The sequence below is a fragment of the Stegastes partitus genome, unplaced genomic scaffold, assembly GCF_000690725.1.
Source record: "Stegastes partitus isolate 25-593 unplaced genomic scaffold, Stegastes_partitus-1.0.2 Scaffold238, whole genome shotgun sequence".
NCBI classification, from domain to species: Eukaryota; Metazoa; Chordata; class Actinopteri; family Pomacentridae; genus Stegastes; species Stegastes partitus.
This window is the reverse complement of record NW_007577969.1, coordinates 438,396-456,537: the sequence shown is the minus strand read 5'-3', so window position 1 is coordinate 456,537 and position 18,142 is coordinate 438,396. Positions and strand designations below refer to the sequence as shown.

Sequence of the window (18,142 nt, the reverse complement as noted above, 5' to 3'; positions counted from 1 at the left end):
CTTTTCCACTGAATTAAAAACTTTCCACGTGATGAATGAATACAAGCACTGAAACCAGTGTGCAAATATGTGCGCCTTTTATTTCGGACAGAGACACAGCCTGGGGGTCCCTGCAAACAACAGTGAACTCTTTCTCACGCATAAAGAACATCTATCTGCAGGAAAACATTCAGAGAAAACAAGCAAAAATCAGGGTAAAGGTGGAAGATTGTGGAAGCAAAGGTGGGGGATATTGGCAAAAATAGAGACTCAAGACAAACTTTTCTTCATAAAACAGCCTGTTTGCATCACTCTTAACAGGCCAGATCACATATACAGATTGTTTCCAACCTTCTACAGAGCCACAGACTTCTAAACATTTCCATCAACTTTAGTAATGCAACTTCTTGTTTAAGCTCCATTATACTGGTGAAGGCATTTTTACTCAAGCACAATTATCAAAGGCAAAATTATTTGAAAAATCCGTGCAAACAAAATGGTTATACAACATTATACAAAATCTCATGGTGGGGTTATTTTTCACTGTTTTGCACATCTGTATTATGAGTCTTCTGGTGAGTTTCATCCAATGTGGAAGTAAATGAGAAGGAATCGCAAAGTGGAAGGTACAAAAAGCAGCACAGTGATGTGCAAAATGGTTAACTGTGGCTGAAAAGTGTGTAAAAACAAGCAAAAAAAAGTCACTGGTCAGGTCTGATGTAGAACCGTGTTCGGTTTTTTAGATATTTCACGGCCTAAAAATCCTTAAACCTGCTCCCAAAAGCTATTTATGCAAGTTTCATGTCTTTGTTATTTTGAGTCTGACGCTTCCATCACACTAATCCCAGTCTGAGTTGAACACATTGTGCTCATCTCCAAAAAAATACACCAAAACAGAACCAATTCCACACTATGATTCCTCACTCACATTATTTTGGCTGCATTTTTAAAAGTTCTGCTGCCTGGATCACAAAACCAGAAGCAGACTACTGAAAAGTATTGCTGTATAACAGTAACTGAAGTCAGATTTTCACATGCAGCATGGTGCTGTTGTTTTAGGTAGTTTTCCGACAGTCACAAATGAGTATATTCACTTGAACTTGCTCAACAGAGAAAGAAAAACAAAAGTGGTTATTAAGGCAGCATGGAGGCGCCCCATCTACCAGCATTGTTCTGCGCTTTTAGGGCATATTTGCGGACCGCGGCTGGGTTTAATAGCCAACTTCACGCAGCTAAAATCGAGCCGTGTTGTCACAACTTCAGGATTTGGTATCTTGTCTCGCTGGATTGGGGCTCCTTCAGCATTAAAACGCTGATGAAAAAGATTGTCAGAAGAGAGCGAAGGAGAGCAGAGTCAGTGCAGCGTCTCTGTAAAAATATCTTAAATTTTAAATCTGCAGCTATCGGATGGTGACTACGAAGCATTTCATCGTAAAAACCCTTTAAATCTTTACTAGCAGGGTAGCTGGGACATTTTAGCCCTTACAATTAACACGAGAGCTTTTTACTGTACAATCTAAATAACTTAACCCACTCCTACAGTGGCAAGAAAACATTAGAAGTAATCATGTGACACTTTAAAACTGTATATATGTATGTATATATTTATATAAGGTATGTGAATATGTACAGGCCAGAAAATATAAACAGCAACTTTGTGCATGAAAGGCAAAAGGGACCTTTCTCAAAACACCTCAAATTAAAAATGAACAAGACAAGTAGAAGTTAAAGGATTCATGTGAGTTGTATCAGTGATTCACAATCTGTGTTTAAACTCTCTAAGATGTAAGATTAGAAACTCCGACAACAAACAAGTCTCTGATTGATCTAAACCAAGTAAACGTGACATAATTTTAAATCTAACTTAAGCATAGAGATTTACAAAGAAACTATTTCTGTTGTTATTGTAGCTTTAGGAAATAGTTTGCGGCACAGGACGGACAAATTACTGAAATAACTCCATATTAAAGTGTTATCAAAAAAACAATACGAGCATTACCTTGGTCCAAGTAAAATGCGAAAATAACCCCCCCCAAAAAAAACAGTGATGAAAAATACCTTTATGTTCTTCAAATTCCCCTAAAAACACAAGCTAGACTGACAACACACACATCTATTATCACTTCCACCCACACTGAAGGTGAAACTTGGTAAAAGGCACGACTCAGGGGGGCTTCAAAGTTACTCCAGTGACAGAGGAGAGAGTTTCTGGCTGCCTCCTTCCACCCAGAAGCTGCACAGTGACGGCATCAGCAACAAAGGACGGACTGCTTCGTGTTCACTCGAGGCTTAATTGACCTCACAAGATCCTCAGACCTGTGCTGCGTATGTAAGCCAGAGCAGAGCTGGAGTCAGACGTCATCACTGAGCTTCAGTCTTTAGAAATTTGTGTTAAGTCACAGGAAGCCAACTTTTAATTTTGCTTCACAACATCTTTTAGAAGGCAATGAGCTCAACATTTTAGCTGCCGCCCAGAATCTGCACGTTTATTCAATCCTTGGCGTGGTCAGAGGAGGCATCACTGCAGCTGGACCCTGTACGCACAGATGAGGAGCTTAACCTGAGGACGGAACATCAGAGGGAAAAAAAGCAACAGTTAGCTCGACATTAAAAAAAATCCACAACTGCTGCAGTGCAAAAATGGTTTGACATCTTAACCTCTTGTACGGCATGAAACAACAGATGAGCTTTTAGCTTGGTGGTACGAACACTTTTTGTTCTGGAGGCTGTTTTTCTGCTGCAGAGAAAAATGTATACTTTAAATTTTCAGTGTGGAATAAGCACAAAAAATGGAGAGCAAAGGAGTAAGGTGGATGCTATTCTATAGTGGAGCTAAGATTAGCCAATTAATGAATAAGTTGTCAATTAATAAATCAATCGCTAACTATTTTGATAATTTAACAATCAGTCTGAGTAATTTTGGAAGAAAAAAAAATTCTGATTCCAGCTTCTTAAATGTGAGTAGTTTTTGGTTTCTTTACAGCAAACTAAGTATCTTGGGGGTTGTGGACAAAACGAGACATTATATCACATTTTAAACAACTAATGGATTCATTATCAGATCAATCAACAGTAAAATTATCATTAGTTAGAGCGCTATTCCATATTTCTGCTATTACCAACACATCCGGTTGAAACAGTTGGTTTTAACAGGATGTGTTGATAGTAACAGAAAATGTGCCAAATGTGTAAGAAATGAGTCCCTCACAAATGCACACTATTCCTGTTTGGGTAATGTTTGCTAAAAACTACAATGTCCAGCTGATTTATGGAATTATTTAGATTTTGTTTTAAAGATTTCTGTCCTCTAGGGACAAAAGGGCAAAACCACTGTTCACCACATTGTAAGTTTCAGTCTTTTCATTGGATTTTCTGTCAACAAAGAAAATAAACATATGGAATATTGACATCTTCTAAAATGAAGATTCTGCAGCCATCACTGAAAGAACTAACCTCACCAGCTGCCTATAGTTCCCTTTTCAACGACTTAACTACGTTGCCTGATTTATTAGTATTTGAGGACATTATATTACAGTGCTAATGTTTCCTCGGCTGTCTTGTTCTCTATTTATCAATGAAGGTTTGCTGTCAAACTCTGGCCTCTGAACAATGTTTGAGTCAAAACATGAGAGCAAATGTTATTTGATTCTGGATGTGTGTCAACATGAACTTTGACAGAAACTATGCTATATGTGGAAGCTCGATAAACTTAGATTGATGCTGTCGTCAAAAACTGAAGGAAGTTCGAGACTCTTAACCCCTAAATGCTTTCAAGGTCTCTGTAAAAGCTTTGAATGTAATTGCTTTCGGTTCACTGAGACGGTAAAGGTGCTGTGTTCTGCTACAGGTAAGAAGAACAAACACAATCCAGAAAGTCTTTTTCTGTGTAATCCACCATCTACAGTGCTATGAAACAGCACTATATTATTATAGCTGAAATGATTTTGTTTTCAAAGGGAAAACAGTCAGTAACCTACCACTGAACAGACTTGTTACGTTGGAAACCTGGGAAAGCTGAAGGGTTTTTGCAGGAAAACCCTACCTGATCAAATGCAGCAGTGCCATTGAAATGAATGAGGAGGACTAAACTTGGTCTTCAGCTTGGATTCATGTCAGGCTACAAAATGTTTCAACAGAGCTGCAGCATTATTCCCTTCTCCACTGCCCATGTGCACCCTCTACACATGCTATGATCTTATTTATTCTCCCTTTAAATGGCAAAAAAAACCCCAAAACATTTCTAAATCTTGAAAACCAACCTTTAGTCAGATTTCACAATGGCCTGATAAGCAGAAGAAGCTTTTACGTACATGTTAAAAATGTTGTGCTTATGTACTACTGTATGTTTGTCACCTTGGCAGCTGGTGCCTCTGCAAGACGGATGAAGAGTCTGTTGATTCCTGGAACCGGGTTAAAGGAGTAGATGAAGTGACTGTCCTGAAGAGTTGAAGACAAAAAGGAAAAAATGAGGATAACTAAGCACATAATCGCAAAAACACATTAAATCCCAACAGCACTGTTTAATACTCTGAACCTTATGTTAAAAAAACCGGCACCACCACCAAAAAATATGTCACAACTGCATTGTTGATGAAGAACTTTCAAAAACAGAAAGATTTGTCAGATTTTCAACTTTCAGATGCTCTATGAACTTTATCTGTGAGGTACTGTTCCTCAAAACCAAGTCAAATCCAAGCTTAAAATCCTGACATTTCATCTAAATCACTCAGTTTTATTCAAAAAATTCACCAACAGACGAATCAGTTGCGAGAGAATCTGTTAAAAAAAAAATAAAAAAATGATGCAACCTAGAAGCCCTTTGACACATGGTACAAAAATCAGGGACTTTTCGCCTGAACAGGACTGAACTGCAGGATGTGTTTACACAGAGCAGAGAGGAGACTCGTATTGAAATACATTTAAAAGACAGGTAGTGAAATACCTCAAGTATGCCGAGTCCCCACTCTTTCCCTCAGTACTCATGGGCATTTGGAAAATGCTGTATGTGTTGAATAAGTAGTCAAAGAAGTTTGCGCTTTTTTTTTTTTTTTTTAAATATGATTTGCGACATCGTGGCGATATCATGAAGCACAAAGGAAATGTTGAGTTCTTTCTACTTTTGCCACAGTTGTGCTGCTTCCAGACAGGGTCAGGACAATATGACAGGAGCAGAAAACACCCAGAAACTGTTTGGGTTTCAGAAGGTTGAATCACAACAGTAGCATTTAAGAATATAGATGCATAGTTTCCTGTGACTTCCTCGTCCAATTACATCTAATTTGCATCCTATTCAGTAGTAGTTTGTCTAAAAGCTTCAGTCACAATGAGAGCACTTCTCTAAGCATTCAGACAAGTGCTTACTGAAGGGAAATACATTGAATAGCAATTGCAAAAAACAAAACCACTGTGAATAGCATCAAAATACGGTTTGATTTGCTGAAAATCTTATAGATCATAAGTTTCTGTGTTTGACCATTTGTGCTGTATCAAACTAGTTTATTTGTTCAGATAAACCACCATTTTTTGCCAAGTTTTGTGGAATTGATCAGCATCGTCTGGTGTTCGTAAACCAACCAGGAAAATGGGCAGCTGGAACTTGTCGTTGAGCACGACGGCGTGAACGCTGCAGGGTCCGCAGAGCCTGGCCGTGATCTCAGTCAGGAAGTTGGCGTGGAAGATGAAGAGGATGATGCCTGAACCTGGAATAGCAGGGAAGTACAGAAACATTATGGGGGATGAAAAGAAGGTTGTCCCATTCGATCCACGGTGACTCTGACCTCTATTCAGCTGTCGTCAGAAACAGCTGCCTGTCTGTCACTAACAGAAGCGCTCAACGGCCTCAAAAGGCTGACTGACAGCAGAAATTTACTGAACACCAATTATTTTCCTGTAGGCTGAAGAAGATGACATCCACATTGTTTAAATGTATTGATGGTGTGCAATCTTTCAGAACCACTGGATGTTGCTAGAGGACCAGTATCTCAGACTAAAACCTGACTCCCGGTCATTTTGTGAAACTTCTTCTAGATTAAGAGAATGATGGTTGTAACGGTGCTAGGAGGGGTGAGGGTTTTTAATTACTTTTCCAATTCAAATTAATTGTCAGCTATGTTAGTAACAGAATAAACAGTTCATTTGCTTCCCTTCACTTTCATTTACAACCAGAGAGGTTGTAAATGAAAGCAAATAAAACCTGGTGTTCAGGCACAAGTAGAAAACAGAAGAGTAGTGGAGGAGAAGCTCAAAACAGCTGTAGAGACTTAAACACTGAGCTGAAACGATGCAAGGTCACATAAATAAAGTAAAAAACATAAATAGAACACTTTATTTTAAATTCTTGGAGTTTTCAGACACCGCTTGAATGCTGGCCTGCATTTTCACACTCCTAATGCTGTGGGGGAGGTCACTCTTGGTCTGTTTGGAAGCACTGGGAAGGCCATAGTTTCAATGGGAGGGACTCACATACAGTAACATGCACATGCTGGACTGAGAGTCAAAACATAGAACAGAAAAGCTTGGATGATTAACACAGAGGGAGGGTGTCATCACTGCACTACAGCTTTACGTATCAGGTAGTTGTTTACTACTCATAAAAATGTGTATTTTTATACAAAATTCTTGCATATTGCACCTTTAAGTGACTGCTTTGAATGCCGACAGTGACACCAGAAAGCTAAATGTGATACTGGAAACTGTGATCAGTCATTGCACATACCCTTAATAAGTTCAAAACATATAAACTGCAGTAGATTTGCAGCTGTTACATGCACCACAGATAAAAAGAAAAAAAAAAAAAAAAAAGGCATCACGCTTATCTTTGAGTCAGTGTGGATGAGTTTGGCTCACCAGATGTACACTATGAGTATAAGCTTCACTCCCTCCTTCTGCTATCAACATTTTCAAAATCCACTTCACTTCAGGAAACAATTACAACAAATTCCAGCAACCAAACTCCAACACTGAAGATTTTAAGTTTTTCCAAAGGATCTGGATCGTGTAGTAAGGCAGCACTGCTAGTTTTTTGTCAGTGGATTATCCTTTTTTTGAAGTTATTTTTTTGGACGCCAGCTCAATCAGTTGAGCTATCATGGCACCCCTGGATTATCCATTTCAATGACATCGTTGATCTTCCTGTACGCAAGTGTTCTATGAAAATAATTCCACTTTTTATTTTGAGGGAACACAGAGGCAGCATCCTTTACTTAGCTCCATCCCAGATGATTGTGATTCTTTTTTGTCACTTATAGCAGAATGATAGTGAGGTGAAGACAGACGATTAAGCACAACAGAATGGCCTGGCTAAGTAAGACTAGTATGGACTGATATATTTGAAAACAGTGAGACAGTTTGGACAGATTGCCAAAAATTCACAACACGCTAAAATGATTCTAAAAATGCTTTTTATGTAGATGGTCCTTCTCCTCCAGTAACCTTTTTCTGTTAAATGATCAGCATAATGATTAAAATCACAGACCACCACCTCATATGTTCTGTGAGATGATGAAGTTGTAGAAATGACCTCCAAACTTAAAATTTGGATTTTACCCTCTGGTTGCGGCTGTGACTTGAAGCCAAACTCCATGGAGAAGTCTGGTCCCTCACAGAGCCGGTGGCAGGCCAGAGGGAAGACGGGCTCCAGTAGCACCAGACGAGACTCAAAGTACGCTCGGATGGTGTCCTCAGCCACACTGGACAGCCTGAGAGACGGAAACATGGGAGGAGAGTCGATTTTAAACTGCTGCATAACCAGATGTATCTGCTGTTGGCTGGTCTGTACTATCAATCCAGCTCTGTGAACCTCTAAAGGTTTTCTTTGACATACTAAACCTTAGATTTTTCCGACACTGTGGCATAAATAAAATATCTTACACATTCTTTCTTTGAAATGCATCTGTGGCCTCCAGCCTTCATCAGTGCTGAGTGAGGCTGGAAGCTGTGGTTTGTACTCACATGCCGATGTGATCCTTGATGAGGTCGTACACAATCAGGTTGTTGCTGAGCTTGGCGAAGTACATGGCTGTGTTCTTGTGTTTGGACAGGATGTTGCAGTCAGCTCCGTACTCCAGCAGGAGGCGCACTACGTCAGCGTTACCTCTTTTACAGGCCTAATGTGAAGGACAACAGACGTTTATAACCGCAACATGTGACCCCTGCACAGACCCAACACCCCAAATAAGTGGCTCTTTTTTCCACCTTTACCAGTCTCGTCACCTTTTTTTTATCCCCTTAATATTTAAATACTTTTCAGATGATGTGGTAACCCAGGGAAAATTACATTTGCTCAAAGGTAAAAGAACGTCATCCAATATGGTTTTCAAACCCTTACTGCAATCTGAATTTGACACATTTCTGACACCTATCACTTCACCATTTGAGCTATCTGTAAATTGCAAATTACAATCATTTATTAAACGGGACACCGTTGCAATCTGTGTCTAAGTAGTGCTCACAAACTGTTATTGTGCAATTCATCTCATCGCCTCTAAAGACTAACATATGACACATCATGTCTGTTTGAGATTTGTGTATGAAATGCAGCACTACCTTCATCAGAGCTGTCTCCCCTCCCAGGGTCTGAGCGTTGACGTAGGAACCTGCTTCCAGCAAGATCGCAACAGTTGTCAAGAAGTTCTGGCAGAGGACAGAAAGAATAAAAGAAGTTTAAAAAAATACAAATGGTGAGTGTCTGTATTTCTTTAACTTTCCTGAAAAATAAATTAGCCTACATTTTGAAGAGCAAAAGCACACACATCATCTTTTTCTTGTACGCTTTAAGTCTCCTGTATGAGATTTTCTGCAGATTTAGTAAATTTGAAAGGGTTTATAAATGTGATTTCAGTGTTTATTGTTTATTTCTAATTTTAATACATTAAAAAAAAATATCTAAAAACATACTTAATGTGTAAGTTGCCTAATTTTTAGTATGATAAACTGCAAAAAAAAAAAATCTGAAAAATAGTTATCAACACATACAGTGGATTATTTTGCACATCATGAGGGCACCAAGGGATGCTGGTGATGACGTCCAGATTACCTCACTGCGTAATGTTCTCCTACTGCGTCAAAGTTCTTATCATTTTATTGGAAACTCAAAATAAAACTTAATGTACAAAATCACAGTTTAGGTGAAGACCTCCTTCTCATCTTGTCACCTTTTCAGCAGCGTGCATCAGGGCCGTGGTGCCGTTCTTCTGCCGTCCGTTCACCCTCACCCCCTTCTTAATCAGCAACCTGAGGATGTCGTCCTGCCCTCCAGCTGCTGCCAGCATGCTCAGGGACATACCACTGACATCCTGTGGACAAAAAGAAGACGCAAACTTGTAGAAATATAGAAAAAGGCGATAAACCCAGCTTCTTACTGACCCGATATAGAAAATGAATTTGCAGTTTGTGGTTTATTGCAGCTGAAGAGGTAAAAAAAAAAACAAAAAACAAAACCCTGAAAAAGTAAAGAAACGTTTCATTCTGCCCTTGTCTCTTTCTACCATCACATCCAGATGTTGTCAGATAGAGTACACAGAGGCCATGATCACAGATGAAGGCAACACTGTCTGTTATGAGACATTCCTTGTACAAAGTTTATTCATTGCTGTGTAGCTACTAGACAATTTTTAAAGAGTTAAAACATCAATGCTGGTTGTTGACCTATTCCTGTTGCTCAAACTGCACAGCTGTTTACTTGTTAATGCAGCTTCCAAAACAGAGACTTGGTCAGCAATAACTTAATAATTCTATAATTATTCATGAAGACATCATTGTCTACAGTTGTATTTTAGTGAAGCTTTGTTTTCAGATGCTGATTTATAAATTCCTGATCTAAACTGGCTTATCATGTGCACAGTTCAGTGGGGTGTTGGAGCCTGGCAAACCCTCAAACACATCATCAATCTATGGCAGGCCTCTATGAAGATCAATACTCCTGTTAAATCAATCACTTGCTTGACTGCAAAGATCTGTGATGTGATTTCTGCTAAGCCAACGACCAGCTTTAACTGCACCACAAATTAATCACCAACAGATTTTAACAGAAGTCAGAATATTTACTGAGGCTACACTGAAGTCAACATTTTATCACATTGTATGGTGATTAATTTAGCACAGCATGGCTTCATTGGATTAGAGTCAGGCTTAAATGACAGAAGAGAAAAACTAGAAAGAGATTTTAAATATGTAATGGCAAATGCACCATGTAAGTGTACAACATTTTATAAACACGGGAAGCGATGTTTACGTCTTCACATGACAGCAAAATGCACATATACAGGATCCCCACCAGAGAAATATGTTTATAAAATATTCAGTCTGTCTGGTGTCTTTAGCCACGCTAGCTGCTTGGTTCTCAGAAGGACAATGACAGTCTGTCTTCAGTTCACCACTTTAGCTACGGCTAATATATTTCTCCCTACAGGCACGATATTTAATACACTCATTCTTGTTTCCCAGAGGATGAATCTTTTCAGCTTTGATGACCGTCTAAATTTGCTTCGAGTCGCAACACAGAACGTTGGTACAAAGATTCACGCCGGCAGAGGGTGTATCCAGTGCATTTGGTGATTAATAAACTAATGCAGAGGACAGGGGAAGGAGGCAGTGGGAGACAATGGGATGGTAAATCTGGCACATGTTAACTATTGTATATGCAGCATTTTTATTTCCATCCAAAGGAATTTGGACAATCTGAACTAGTACTTATGTATAATTTTTTATTTATTTAATTTGTGTTTGCTGACATTTCCTAAATATTTGCACAATCCCCTTTGCTGCTTTAACAACAGAAATTTCCCCACTGTGGGGTCAGTAAAGGCCTATCATATTGTAATAAGTTAACTAGCTAAACAGCTGGACAATCTTTCCCCAGAAACCTTTAATTATGTCTTCAGAATTAAAAAAAAACAACAAAAAAAAAACAAACAATACATTATTTACAATATGAGCTACAATTACTCGGAATGGTCTTTTTTGTTTTTAACTGAAGAAAAGCATAAAACGATGATGAGATTTTTGCTATGATCTGTAGCAAACCAGCATATTCCCTTACATCTGGATAACACGATTTGTAGACCCCAACATCTCTGTAGCAACACAGCTGAAATGGTAAGTTGTGATGCATGTTACCTTGCAGATCTTGCAATTTGAATATCGCACATATGATTTTGATAACATTTTTTAAATTGTTCAGTCCTACTAAGTACAGCCTCAGGAGCTGCTAGCATGACTGTATACTCTTTAGTCTTGTTTAAAAGTCAACACATTTGCAAACTCATACCTACTACACATTGTCTTCTTTGGTACTTGGTCAAGGGAATCAGATAAAACGGCAAAACTTTCATGTTTTTTCATAACAAAATCATCAAATTGTAAGCCAAGAAGCAACATTTTATTGTACAAGCAGAAGTTATAAGTTTCCTTACAATACTTGATAGGAAGCATTAACTGAAGGCAAGATAATTACAGGATGAGGAGTAACACGCGACGTGTGCTCATACAACAGCAATGAAAAATATCTATCGACTATGCAGGGAGAAAAGAAAAATCATTGCCTTGCAACACCAAACAGCAATGGTAGTGTCTGAACAATCAAATATCATTCCATCAATTAATTTCCAAATACACTGTATCTGTAACTACTGTATATACTGCAACACAGATATACTCCTTTAATAAGAAAGCAACAACACAGGAAAAGCCTGTGGGGTGGAAATGAGTTGACGTAGGTCGTCTGACCCAGCTCTGCAACACTCTCCACAGTCAGGGTTGTAGGCATGTCTGACACTAATGGCTTTGGTATAAAAGGGTGAACACTGGTTACTCTACACAGGTTCACTACAGCTGCTACTGAGGATAACACAAAGGCGTCTATCTGTGACAAAAAGCAGTGGTGTTTGTCTGGACTTTGTAACGAAAACCTCCTCTCCTTTTGTTATCAAAGAAAATTCAGAAAAAATGAAAACTGAACACTGCATGTTGTTGAATTTTCTTTTCATGCATCCCCATTAAGACAACAAAGAACAAGACAACAGATCATCTTGTGCTGAATATCCAGCGTGAAAGAAACTCTGTAGTGACCAATGTATGAACAGAAGTGCCACGACATTGTTTATTAAGGACTACAGTCGCAAAGCAAGTGGCCACCAGTCTGCTGACGGCAAATCAAGGTTGAACCTGTGTTCAATATTCAGTCGTAAATCTTTAACAAGGTTCGCATGTTGAAGATACAAACATTACGTTCTGCTTAAAATGAAATGTGTAATACTGTCCTGACTAAAGTAAACATTTCTAGTTAGAGGTGATAATACTTAAAAAGAATTTAGTCACTAACTTATCCACAGGGACAGGAAACTAACCTTTTCATCCATTGTCTAATGTCTGTTACACTCAAGATTCCAACATCCTAATGTATTACTTTTTGTAATATCACTTGCTCATACTCGTATTCAGGAATAACTGAAATAAAGTATTAAATGCACATAATAAGGCAATCTGATCTTGGCAAGTGGATATTCATATCACAAACATCCAGATAATAAAAAATTAAAATGAAGAAATATAAATGATACCAGCGTAGTGTATTTTACCTCAAATTAGAGTTTATCTAATACAATAAAATACTAAAATGTTCTACACAGTCACTGTATAGTAATACAAAAATACAACCAACCCTTTAGGGTTTAGCTTGTTAATACATAAGAAAAACCATATAAATGATAATAATGGACAATTATCAACAGGGTCCTCAAAGAAAAAAAAAATATTTTTTTTATATTTCAGTGAGAGGTATACAAACAGCTCCTAATTGTCTAACATCAGCAAGGAAGGTATGTCATTACTGCTGCAGGCTATCTACAATATAGGCTACTGGCTAAAGCAAGAATATAGTACACTTGAGCGAGGCATTCGGGAATGATGCAAAGCAGGTCAACTCGCATCGATCATGTTGGAGGGACTGACTGCAAAGATTTGCTGGTACGTTTTCTATTTTTTTTTTTCTGATCATCAAAAATCATAAAAATGCTACTGAAAACCGTACAGGCAGAAAGATAGATGTATAAGTGCGTTTGGAAGTAAAGAAGAGTAAAAATCCCTCTGCGAATGTACAGTCACCAAGAATATCTTTGCTCAGAAAAGGGTGAGAAATTCCCCATTTAGTGTAGAAGTAGAGTCCCAAAGAAATCAGCCATCGGTTTCACCACTGTGAGAGCTTGTTTGGGTGACACGGCAGCTGCTTGGCACTGTCAGTGACTGGTGGAAAGCTGTGAATCCTGTCAAAATGAGGTCACGTTTCCTTTATAATTAGAGCACTTTCGGAAAATGATCTGTGATGATCAGACAAGCTGACAGTGTTACATATTGGACTGTGTTTCACACACACATACGCCATCTAACCACCTTAAAGATTAATAAGTGCTCTTTCTGAGCCACAGCTACAGTACAAATTGTCCTTAACTCCACCGATTTAATGTCTCATGATGCAACCAATAACTTAGTCTGGAGGATTGAATTTTCAATGCTTCATGATCTTTTAGGATGCGTAATTTTAAGACTGGCAGGGCTGTTTGTAAATGTCAAAACCCACATGGCTGCTGAGACCAAGTTTTGCTGACAGTACATTTTACAACAATTCACATCTGCTGAACTTTTAAGCCTGACACAACTTAGGGTTAAAGCCACAGCCCTTATATGTGGAAACTGGACATTTCACAAATCACTTATTTTCTTGCATGTCCATTTAAAATAATTACAGGGACAGATACACAGGACCATCCCACTCAGTGTTTGAAATCTGAGGCTCTGGTTCTGGTCCTGCACTTTGCTTGGATGCGACTACATGACCTCTTCGTTTCAGTGACTGAATCGAGTTATGTACAAAATATTTGACCTCCCTCCACGTTCTGCTGCTGAGGGCAGGTTCAGCAGCTAAACATGCATCACAATCCTTTTTGCCTGGTATTTTCACCAGTTTACAGAAGTCTCCGAGCTGACGCCTCACTGCCGCCTGCTCCTCCTCACTCCACAGCCTTTTGTTTCTCTTTTGAGGCTTGACAGCTGGAGGGGCTTGTCTTCCTGCAGAAGACATGGGAGTACTTTCCTGTCCGACTGTTGCCATGTCAGAAAGACCGGGTCCATGGATTGTTGGGACAACCTGTGCTGTTGTAGGAATCCGAGGTGGGCTTGTGGGGTAAGGTGGGGCACTTGAATGGTTCAGAGGTGTGAATGAGGAAACAATAGGCCTACTTCTATCATTCATTGTCGAGAATGCAGGGATCATTTGTGCACTTGCAGTACTTAACTGTGTGTATGTAGGAATCATTGAGGTACTCGGAGCATTAAGGGGGGTAAAAGAAGGAATCAATGGAGAACTTGTAGTGTCCTGTGGTACATACACAGAAGGGGGTGGCATACTTGTGGCGTTCTGTGTATACAAAGAAGACATTGGAAGAATTCTGTTGTTTTCTGATGTGTATGGAGGAGGCATTAGTGCGTTTGTAGTGTTGTGTGGAGTAAACGTAGGAACCACTTGAGTGTCAGTCGCATTCAACGGTGTGAATGTAGAAATCAGCTGCTGACTTGCATGGACCATATTTGCAGTAGTGGAACACAAGGACGCGTAACTTGAGGTCATCTCCTGGCTGAAGGGTGATGAGTCTCTCAAGCTGGTTGGTGGTGGCATCGTCATACAACAGTTTGAACTTTCTGTCAAGTGATCTGGATGCACTGTTGTCATATTACACATAATGCTTGTGTCCTCCAAATCTGTCTTTGTGGTTTGGACTTCAGCTTTTGGACTCTTTGGATTCAAAGCCTTCACATTGCCCTCAGGTTTGTGTGGGTTATTTCTCCTGCGTACGGTCTGTAGTGTGTTGTGTACGTAGTTTTTAACATCAGTCCAAGATCTTCCTCCAAGATCTGGTTCAGCAGCTATGCAAGCATTGCACTCTTTTTTGCCTGGCACCTTCATCCTTGTGATAAAATCACTCAAGTAACGCTTCACAGCAGCCTGCTCTTTCTCACTCCAAGGTCTTCTCTTTAAAGCAGGCTTTTGCACAGTTCCTAAAAAGATAGATGTTGAGAATCATGGTTAAGAGAAACAAAATCACAGTAGTGTAATAACTTAAAAGAAATGTTTCTGTGCATTTTATTTTTTTTCCCTGTTGTCCAGACTACTTTTGTTCTCAAAAGCGGCAAAACAAGAGAACCTTGAGGGGGAATTAACACTCTTTGTGTCAAAAGTAAACTGTTAAATGCTAAAGGCACCAGAAAATTAGATGTTTGAACAGCTATTACTCCAAAACTTAAACTTTCATCTTCTAATGAAGACTGTGTTACATGGTTGAACGTTCCAGAACAAGGAAATGTAAACTACAGTGAAGCCTTGTCAGATGTTAACTACTCACCATCCAACCTTTGAAACGGAAGAATATACTAATGTGCACATATACAAAGTAGAAGGGAAGCTACAGATTAGCTGTTACTTATTAATAATTTAGCGAAACGGCAGAAGATGAAGGACATGTATGTCAACAAAACGTATTGTAGATTAGCTGTAGCAATTGGCTACGCCACCATATTTAGTCTCTTACTGTTTTTTTCGATAGAAGACTGCAGTTCGTTTTCTGTTTTTAAAAAATGCAAAGACCTGTAGAGGTGGCCACTCAGACTACAGGCTCATGTTTGTTTTTGCAGAGAGTATTGTAGGGGTTGAGCTAGCAATGGGCCACAATGACAAAAACTTCTGTGTCGGTTAATGGCTTCTGGTCCAATCTCCTGTATTAAAGATGAGCTGTACTTTACTGAGACTAAACCTAACCCTGTACTTAATTGGCTAGTCTAACTGAGCTGTCAAATGCTGTGTCTGTGGTTGGGAATGGAGTTTTCAGAACGTTTAAAAAAATATCTACTTTACCTAATTTGTTTTAACAATTCGTCTATTTAAAAATGTGGTTGACTATCAACTAAGAAAACTGTTTGACATTTGCATCCCAAGTACTCACCGTCTGTGGCAGTGCTGGGCGGAGCTGATGGCAGTGTTCGATCCATCTTGAGCAGCTGCTTGCTCACTTCCTCCAGCTGGGAAGCATTTTTTGAGAGCCTGTAACACTCTTGGCTGCTCCTTCCCACTAGTGTGGCCACTTGATCCAATTCGCTTTCACTGAGGCTCATTAGCTGCCAGCAGCTTGCAATTTGCTCCCTTAATGAAGAGGACAAAAGTGCTTCAGGGTTTTTTACACCACATTCCATCGCAGCCCTTCGGAAACAATCCAATCCTCTGATGAAGGATGGGCCTTCAGTCCGTGCAAACAGGTATGGGTTAGTTTTTGAAACACCCGCTTGCTCTCTGTTCTCAACAAGCAAGTCAATGGACAAAATCATCCTTTGTGTTAGTAGAACCAGCATGTTCCTTCCATACTGACCTTCTAGTTCCAACCTGGTGAAATTGGAACCAAGCTCCAACTCCAGCTTTGTGCTTTTTCTTACTTGATCTGCAGAGGGCAAAAATGTTCCCCCGCTTTTTTTGTGAAGGTAAGTTTGCAAGAGTAGTCTACCAATATTTCCTACCCTTCCTCTGTTAAACAGACATACATCTGCTAAAGTGGCTTCGCTAAGCTTCTTCCATGTTGACAAACTAGGACTTTCTTTCAACTCCTTCCTGGCTTCATCTCCCTCCCCGGTGATGAACCTGTGAAGTTTAACCAGATCTTCTGTCACAGTTGATTTGTCTACTTCCACTTTCTTGACTTCTTGCTTTAACGATAATGCAAGCGCTTTGCGAGAAAAACACTCGCTCCATTTTGTATCAAGAAGCTGTATGAACTTTTTAATTTCACTTTCTGTTTCACTGTCCTCTGTCATGCGGCTTTCCCCGAAAGCTATCTCTGCAGCTCGTTTCAGAGAGTAGCCGATCTTTGAGACGAGGGAAATGGTTTTAAACTTACTGGAACTGGGGTCAAATCCACTAACTTTTTTAACCCCCTCAACAGCTAATTCAAATTTGGATGGTAGACATATTTCATGCAAGAACTTCACGCTCTTGTCAAGCTCATTTACAGCCAGCACAAACCGGCCCAGTTCCCTCATCTTTTGTGCAATATAAGCAAACTGAGACTTGTCGTGTTCATACTTAACAGACAATGCATTGCCATATTTACAAATAAGTGGGTCGTTTCTGATATGCCTTGAGATGTCATCTTGATGCATTATGTGGATGATTTCCTCGCAGCCTCCAGTTAAGAACTCCGACATTGGAAGCAGCCGGGAGGCAGCACTGTGACCTCTGGCTCTTTTTGTCCTTTCAGAGGATTTTTGATCTCCCTTTCTGGCCTTACATGATCGCTCATGTCTCCATAAATCAGTCTTGCGATAGAATGCAAAACAGTGCTGGCAAGGTAGGAAGTCACGGACAGATATGGTGGGTTTCTTGACCTGTTTCTTGGTCACAATCTCCCCTTCACCACTTTTGAGAACTTGGCAATTATGTTCATAATCTCCTTTATTGCGAATTTGGTCAAGCAACGTCTGCCTGACTTTAGAACCTTTGGGAAAGTGTATTGCATGGGCAACATCTGTTTCCTCTGAATGCTTTCTTTCCAAATGCTTTGCAAGTTGAGAGAAAGCCATTTTGCAATACAAACAGAAGTGCTTTTTGCCCGACTCTTTCTTCTCTTCTTTTTCTGTGCTCGGTGTTGTTTCCACCACTTTTTTACAGTTCCTCGAACTTGATCGTGTTGGTTGTCTCTTCTCCAAAGCTTTTCGGTGGCGACGTAATCGCGTTTTAAACGTCTCTTTGGTGCCCGACTCAGACAGAACTTGATCTGTGCTATCTGAGTTACCTGCCACCACATCCTCCCCCTCATCACTTGAGTCATTTGCTTGCTGGGAGGAACTATTTTTGCTAACTTTGCCATTTTGTTCTGTTTTGATGTCACCTTTGGTCACCATCCCTTCTGCATTTGTAATTAGATCAGAATTATCAATGCTGACACTCATTTCACTCGAAAAAGCACCCATTGAGTCGTCTTCCTCCAGCTCCTTCTTGTCTTCCTGTCCTCGACTTTCCCACTCGGTAGCTGAACCAAAAGCTGCATTATTGTAATCAGTTATATCGTTCCCACCTTGTTGGATAGTGTCATGTTCCCTCACTGTCACTTGCTCAGTGTTTGTACTGGTA

General features: G+C 39.6%; 1 protein-coding gene across 1 annotated transcript in view; it reads right to left on the bottom strand.

Moving 5' to 3' along the window:
* Positions 1 to 60: 60 nt before the first annotated feature.
* The window catches only part of mphosph8 (M-phase phosphoprotein 8), a 31,465-nt gene continuing 13,383 nt past the window's right edge, over positions 61 to 18,142 (bottom strand). The window contains exons 8-14 of the mRNA XM_008281592.1: positions 9,132 to 9,272; positions 8,524 to 8,610; positions 7,930 to 8,084; positions 7,525 to 7,676; positions 5,554 to 5,678; positions 4,333 to 4,416; positions 61 to 2,539 (exon numbers count right to left, since the gene is read on the bottom strand). Coding sequence (XP_008279814.1) covers positions 2,498 to 2,539; positions 4,333 to 4,416; positions 5,554 to 5,678; positions 7,525 to 7,676; positions 7,930 to 8,084; positions 8,524 to 8,610; positions 9,132 to 9,272 — 786 coding nt within the window. The 3' untranslated portion in view covers positions 61 to 2,497. The remainder of the gene's footprint in view (positions 2,540 to 4,332; positions 4,417 to 5,553; positions 5,679 to 7,524; positions 7,677 to 7,929; positions 8,085 to 8,523; positions 8,611 to 9,131; positions 9,273 to 18,142) is intronic.